This window comes from Suricata suricatta, chromosome X (assembly GCF_006229205.1).
Source record: "Suricata suricatta isolate VVHF042 chromosome X, meerkat_22Aug2017_6uvM2_HiC, whole genome shotgun sequence".
Lineage (NCBI taxonomy): Eukaryota > Metazoa > Chordata > Mammalia > Carnivora > Herpestidae > Suricata > Suricata suricatta.
In genome coordinates this window covers 60495797-60504077 of record NC_043717.1, presented here as the reverse complement: position 1 = coordinate 60504077, position 8281 = coordinate 60495797, and the positions used below count along the sequence as shown (strand labels likewise).

Below are 8281 nucleotides of genomic sequence, written 5' to 3'. Positions count from 1 at the left end.
TTTTCTTTCTATACTCCTTTACAGCTTTCAGGAATAAACATTACAGGCATATTCCTGGAAACATGTAAAATAATTAACAAATGTGTGTTATTCCTTCAGGGTGACTTACAGCTTATCATTAAGTAAAATAATAAGCTAAAGAAAACCGTGTCAAAAGGTAAATGATTACATTTAGAGGTCTGTATACGTATGCAGGAAGTGGGGGTTACTGTCTATATATAACTATTTATTTTAAGAGTGTAAAAGATAGGATTCTTTCCTTCCATTATTTGTTTACTTTTTCTTAATGCTAAGAAAAGACAGATAAAACAAAACATGATAAAGGTATCCAAAGGATGATTGTTAAGTTTTAACCTAAATTCAGAAATGATTTCCAGATTAAATTTTCAGAACATGGGGTAAAATGCTACAGCATTTTAACTTGAGTAGTTCAAGAATTCATAAGTGAAGCACATACCACTATAATTACCTCTATAAATTACATGAAAAAAATCAGCTCCTGGGACTCATGGAAGACTTGTTTTTATTTATTACAGTTCCACAGAAGTAGAATTGCTCATTTGGGAGTAGCCAGTGTTCACTGTGGTAAGGCCATTCTGTGAAACCAAGTGCTCAGTTGTATTTTTTAAAGCAGCTTATGAATCCACTTTGCTTCAGGCTGAAGAATCAAGTGAAGAAAAAAAGAAAGATAAGAAAAAGTAAAATATTATTTATCTATTAATTATTGAGAGCTCTTGGTTTTTTAGAAAATACACCAACACTCATAATGTCACAAGTGAAAGGAACTTGGCTATCATTTTTATTATTTCTTATTAAAAATGCACGTGTTTGGACACCAACCTAGACTTATCAAGTCGAAGTCTGAGATGGAGTAAGAAATTTGCATTTTCAACAGTTTCCCTGGGTGGTCCTAATATTCACCAAAATATGAGAAGTACTTAATACTCATCCAACAACTAGGATTTGTGTAAGAACCAAATTCTATCAATGTACATTATGTATTTAAGATCTCACAACTATTTTAATTCATCAGAACTTTTGAAATTGATAATATAATATGAAAACACAAAAATATTTAAAAATAAAAGTCACTTCAAATTCCACCCCATTAATATAAATATATTCACATTTGCATATTACTATCTTTGTTCACAAACATGCAGATTTTTTACTTACTTGTAATTCCATAGTATTTTTTTCTTGTTTCTATCTCGTAACAATGTAGTATAAACTTTCTCCTTTAATTATAAGGGTTTTATAATTATTTCAATGATGTATACTATATATATTATATTTTACTAAACAATTCTCCTAATTTTATACCTTTTGTTTAATTCCAAAGTTTTTCTCTTACAGACAGTATTGAATCATTGTCAATCTGCTGATATTTTTATCACAATACATTTCAAGTAATGGGGTTACTGAGTTAAATAGTATTGCCTCATTTATGACTCTTCCTTCATAGTTTCATGTAAGTCCAGAAAAAGGTTAAATTAGTTTACACTGTTCCTTTTGCAGTCAGCAGTAAATAAATGTACCATCATCCTTAATGTCTCAACAGCTCTATGTAAGATATATATGTAAGATATCTTAAATACATAATACATATAAAATTTGTTATAGTTATATAATTTAGGTATATATAATTTTATTTTACTACATTATTATATGACAAATGATCTCATAGGATTGCTTTAAATTTTTTTTAATGTTTATTATTTTGAAAGAGACAGAGAACGAGAGGGGAAGGGCAGAGAGCAGGAGACAGAATCCAAAGCAGGTTCTAGGTTCTGTGCTGTCTGTAGAACTTGACATGGGGCTCGAACTCATGGGCCATGAGGTCATGACCTGAGCTGAAGTCGTGTCATAGGATTGCTTTAATTACTAACCATGGTCAATATATTTTTTAATTTTTTAAATGCTTTATTATTATTTATTTTTGAGAGAGAGAGAGAGAGAGAGAGAGACAGAGCATGAGAGAGGGAGGGGCAGAAAGAGAGGAAGACACAGAATCCAAATCAGACTCCAGGCTCTGGGTTGCCAGCACAAAGCCTGATGTGGGGCTCACACTCATGAACCATAAGATCATGATCTGAGCTGAAGTCAGATGCTTAACTGACTGAGCAACCCAGGCACCCCCATGGACAATTTTTTAAAATAATTTTATTTCTTATATTTATTTATTTCCTCCTGTATAAGTTATGTTTCTGTTTCTTGGCCATTTATTATAGGTACCTTTATTTTACTCTAAGTAATGTGTCTTATTACTAACCCTCTTGATTTATAGTTCAGTATTTTTTTGACATCATGATACTTCCCAAATAATTAGGATGAAATGTTGACTCTGTCTAGTCTTAAATATAGATGGGATAACTTTCATCTATATATTTTGGTTTGAGAAAAATACTAGAAATGCCACTTTCTAAAGCATTTTACATTACCTCAAATCCAAATACTTAAAATTCATTCATTTATATTTTGGCTTTAAGGTTTTTAAATGTTTAAGTTAAACAACAGTTAATACTTTAAGCGTACCTACTGTGGACTGAATGTTTTGTGCCTCTAAAATTCATATTTTGAATCCCTAATTTCCAATATGATGATATTTGGAGGTAAAGAATTTTAGGGGATAATTAGGTTTATATGATGTCTTAAGGGTGTAGTCCTCATGATGGGATTGATCCCATTCTAAAGCAAGGAAGAGACCACCGCTTTTTCTATGCCATGCAAGAATATGTCAAGAAAGTGGTGCCTATAAGCCAAGAAGAAAGAGGTCTTTTACCAGAACTCAACCATGCTTGTCCCATAATTGTGGGCTTCTAGACTATCAAATTGTGAGAAATATGTGTTGTTTAAGTCTCTCAGTCTATGGTATTTGTCATAGCAGCCTGGGCTAAGCCAGTATGAAATTATTTTGACAATTCAGGAAATAATAAGTAAGTGGCAGGATTTTTTTTTGACATACAAGAAAGAGTTTTGAGTTTCTGGGACTATCCAGAAAATGAAACATTGTCATTTCTTGATAATTTTTAAATAAATGTCACACTGATTTATTCAATAAATATCAAGTACCAGCCACTTTCTTGGGAATCGGAGATATATTAGTAAACAAAACAGAGTTTTGCCCTCACAGCAATTACATTATACTAGAGGATATACACAGTAAATATAATTAAATTATATAATATAATGTAGCAAATTCTATAGAAAAAAAGTACATGAGGTAAAGAATGGAGTGTAAGGGGTGGGGATAGCTGCAATTTTAAATAGTCTGGTTATATTAGCTTTCTTGATAAATTGACATTTGAGTAAATACTTGAAGGAGATAATTAGCAATGTGGAATTCTGAGGAAATAATATTCTAGGTAGAGGGATATACTAGGAAAAAGTCCTGTTATATGGAAACCAATTTGACAAAAAACTATTATTTCAAAAAAAAAGGAAAAGTCCTAAATAATATTCCTGGGATGTTCTAGAAAGAGCAAGGAGGTTAAAAGGGCTGGATCAGATTGATGAAGAGGAAAACAAGATGAGATCAGAGAGTATACCAAGTCAAATTATCTAGGACCTTGTTGGCAATTGTGAGCATTTTGATACTTATTCTGAGTGACATGTTAAAATATTAATATTTTGTTTTTGCAAGTTAGTTTGTTTCTCTTAGGTTTAACTTTGTTAATCCTAAACATATTTGAGTCTTTATTAATTAAATTGATGTTCAATAAACTGCAGGCATTTAAGTGGATATATATTATATATATATTCATATCCAACTATTGCCACAATTAAGATTCAGAACATTTCAGTCACTTCCAAGGTGATATGTATCCATTCATTGAAAGTTTTAAGCATATGTGATATGTTTTAAGATGATATGATGTATGTTTTCTATAGAAGAGAGTAAACAGTGGCTGCGACCAGGGTGGTAACACTGTAGTTGATGAAAGGTGGTTGTATTTTAAATATTTTTTTAGTAAATCGGATCTAACCAGGGTTGTGAAAGAAAAAGAAGAAGTAAAGACGTCTTTGATATATTCTAACATTATTCTTGATCTTATTTTTTGATCTTAATATTTCTTAACTTAATGGGAATGTATGATATTTTCTATCAGTTATTGATAGATAAGTTATCAAGAGAAGGCAAATTCCTATTATTAATTTCATTTAGTTTACATACAGTGTAATATTAGTTTCAGGTATAAAATATAGTGATTCAACACTTCCATACACCTGGGGGTCATCATAAGTGCACTCCTTAATTGCCGTCACCTATTTAATCATCCACCCACCCATCTCCCTTCTGGTAAACATCATTTTGTTCTCTATAGTTAAAAGTCTGTTTCTTGGGGCGCCTGGGTGGCTCAGTTGGTTAAGTATTTGACTTTGGCTCAGGTCATGATCTCACGGTTCGTGGGTTTGAGTCCTGTGTTGGGATCTGTGCTGACAGCTCAGAGCCTGGAGCCTGCTTCAGATTCTGTGTCTCCCTCTCTCTCTGACCCTCCCCTGCTTGCATTGTCTCTCTCTGTCTCTCAAAAATAAATAAAAAGTATAAAAAGCTTTTAATTATAAAAAGTCTGTTTCTTGGTTTTCACATCTCTCTCTTTTCCCCACTTTACTCATTTGTTTTGTTTCTTAAAATCTGCATATGAATGAAATCATATGGTATTTACTTTTCTCTGACTGACTTATTTTGCTTAACAAAATATTCCCTAGATCCATCCATATTGTTGCAAATCACAGGATTTTTGCTTGTGTGCAAACCCATTTGTCCTGATATTCAACACCAAAGCAATAAATTGAAAGTGGCTACAGCATGAATGACAAAGACCCACTTACTAATTTTAAGCCACTTCCACAGAGGTAGAAACCTGCACGTACTTTATCAGGAGGAAAAAGCCTTAGAGAGTGTCACTTTTGCAATCTCATCTCGAACTTGCTGCTTATAATAGCAATGAGACCCATTTTTTATTCTCTTACTCTAGCCTGTTAGCATCAGTGGGCTTGTGCTGCCTATCCATCACTATAACCAGAATGTGTGAGTGCCCCCTGCTCCAGCCACCATGTATGACACCCAAGCCATAATAAGGTTAGGTAAGTGCCCAAGCACCCCAACCCATGCAGAGACCAAAGCACAACCAGAGTGGGTGAGCATCCTAAGCCATTCACTACCTACACAACAACCAAGGGAAAACTATGAGAAAGGGCCTCACATCCTGCCATCCTTATGCAGTGGAAGGGCCACAGCTGGGTAAGTGAGTGCCTTGAGCCTTGCTCAAACCATGCAGAGACTGAGCCGCAATTAGTTTGAGAAAATGCCCTTAGATTCACATTTTCTGTGCAGCATACTAGCCACAAACTGAACAAAGGAGTGCCCAAAGCCCTGCCTATCTTACACAGAGACCAAGACACAATGAGATGAGCAGATGGCTAAAATTATACTCTCCCTGTGCAGGGACTGAGCTACAAACAGGTTAAGAAAAGACCTCAAGCTCTACTGTCTCTGTACAGCAGCTGTGGCTTTATCACAATCCATGGGTATGTGAAACCCACAGGAAGTACACCCATAGAGTACCTGGCTCAAGTGGCCAAAGAAGATTGCATTTCTGGACCACACAGAACAACTCCTACACAAAACTTCTCCTTCAAGAGTGAGGGAGATAGCCATTTACCTAATACAACACAAACACAGATAGGCAAAATGAGGAAATAGGAAAATGTTCCAAACCACAGAATAAGGCAAATCCCCAGAACAAAACTTAATGAGATGGAAATAAGCAATCTAACTGATGAAGCATTCAAATAACGGTCATAAAGATGCTCATTGATCTTGGGAGAAGAATGGATGAATATAGTAAGAACTTCAACAATGTAATTGAAAATATAAGAAAGTACCAAACAAATTATAACTGTACTGAAGAATACACTATAGAGGTTCAACAGTATAATAAATAAAATAGAAATATGAATTTGGGGGCTGTAAGAGCAATGGCAAACATCCTCAGTAGCAAAAGTTGGGGGGGGAACATCTGGACAACATTAAGCAGAAAAAGAGGAGGGGAAAGAAGAAGGGCTTGGAAAGAGAAATCCGTTCCATTTAGCTGGGGCATTTGCCCTTGGGCTAGATGCGCAGGTGCCTATTCCAGGTGGTGCCAGGAGAAACAGCTCCCTGACTCTCCCTACTTGATCCTGGCTAGGAAGCCAGCTGCCTGCAGGAGTACATCTCGTCATGGGAGGTAGCATTAAAGTGCATGGACTAGGTTTTGGAAATGAGGTGGGGCTTAGAAATTACAACTTGGATCACCTGCAGAACAGGGAGATCAGACTCAAAAGAGTGGCTTGAAACCCTTGACTTGAGAAGGGCTTAAGCCGCTGCCATTCTTCCCCCTGCAACCACCAAAGTGGACCTCAGAGAGCAGCCCCCAAGACCTACCTACACCAAACCACCATCATCTGCACGGGAGAGCTGCCTTTTATCTTGCCATCCAGATATATTTTCCCTTATCTCATTCTTACCTCTCCCCTTGGCTGGTTATATGCTTTTAGACTGTTCATTGTCTCTTATTGTATCTGTCCTCCCTTTTATTTTCTTTTCTTTTTTCTTTTCTTTTCTTTTTGGTTTGCTTGTTTCTTTGATTTGTCTATCCGTTTGCATGTTTTTTATTCCCTGTGTGTTTGTCTGTCTGTTTTCCTTTTCAGAGCTATCCCAAGAATCAAGCCAAAGTACACATGGTGGAGAGTCCCAAATATCACTGAGTAGGAAAATAAAACAATCAAAGGCACAACAAGAGGAACCGAGATACACCATTAAAAGAATATTTCCTGAAATGACAGGCTCTGGACAGTCAATGAGCCTCCTTTAACAGAGCAATACTAACAGGTGCACAGTGCACAATGAGCTTTTATTTTTTTTTAATTATTTTTTCCATAATATTTTATTGTCAAATTGTTTTCCATACAACACAATGAGCTTTTAAAATGGTGAAGAGACAGAAAAACTAACCAAAATGACAAAACGAAAGAACTCTCCTCTAAATAAATTCCAGGAAGAAGTCACAGCTACAGAATTGCTCAAAACAGATATAAGTAACAAAACTGAAGAAGAATTTAGAAAAATTGCCATAAAATTAATCACTGGGCTTGAAAAAAAAAAAACACATCAGAAAAGCTACTGGTACCAACACTAGGGACTTTCAAAATAGCTGTGACGAGTTAAAAAATGCTATACATGAGGTGCATAATAAAATGGAGTTGGCCACTGCATGGAATGAAGATGCAGAGAGGAGAATAGGTGAATTAGAAGACACAGTTATAGCAAAAGAAGAAGCAGGGAAGAAGAGAGATAAAGTGATCCAGAAGCATGAAAGGAGAATTCGGGAACTGAGAACTGAGTGATACAATCAAATAGAACGATATCTGTATCATAGAAATTCCTGAAAAAGAAGAAAAAAAACCAGGTCCTGAAGTAGTGCTTGATCAAATTATAGCTGAGAACATCCCCAATATGGGAAGGAAATAGACATTGAAATCCAAGAGGCTCAGAGGACTCCCCCAAGCCATAACTTGGATCAACATTTGGCATGACATATCATAGTGAAGCTTGCAAAATATAAAGATGAAGAGAGAATTCTGAAAGCAGCTAAGGATAAAAGGGCCATAACATACAAAGGGAAACCTATCAGAGTGGTTACAGACCAATCTAACAAAACTTGGCAGGTCGGAAAGGTATGGCAGGGAACCTTCAATGTGATGAACAGAAAAAATATGCAGCCAAGAATCATTTATCCAACGAGCCTGTCAGTCAAAATAGAAGGAGGGATAAAGGTTTTCCCAAATAAACAGAAATTGAGAGAATTCATTACCACCAAAGCAGCCCTACAAGAAATCCTAAGACAGACTCTATGAGGGAAATATTGCAAGGAATACAAGGTACTAGAGACACCACTACAAACATGACTCTACAGAGAACATAATGAATCTAAACTCACATTTTTAAATTAATGTAAATGTAATGTAAATGAACTGAATGTTCCAATCAAATGACGCAGGTCAGCAGAATGGATTAAAAAAAATCCATCTATTTGCTGTCTATAAGAAACTCATCTTAGACCTGAAGATGCTAGATGGAAAGTAAGGGATGGAGAAATATATATCATGCCACTGGTAGTTCGAAGAAAGCCAAAGTAGCCATATTTATATCGGACAAACTGGACTTTAATGTAAAGGCAGTAACAAAAAAGAAGAAGGACATTATATAATAATTACAGGGTCTTTCCATCAGGACGAG

The 8281-nt window shown here is 35.4% G+C and overlaps 1 protein-coding gene across 3 annotated transcripts in view; it reads right to left on the bottom strand.

Annotated features, from left to right (window-relative positions):
• Window positions 1–505: 505 nt before the first annotated feature.
• CYLC1 (cylicin 1) overlaps window positions 506–8281 on the bottom strand; it is a 58422-nt gene continuing 50646 nt past the window's right edge. For all 3 annotated transcript variants that reach the window (XM_029930446.1, XM_029930448.1, XM_029930447.1), the window contains one exon: window positions 506–658. In XM_029930446.1, coding sequence (XP_029786306.1) covers window positions 626–658 — 33 coding nt within the window. In that variant the 3' untranslated portion in view covers window positions 506–625. The remainder of the gene's footprint in view (window positions 659–8281) is intronic.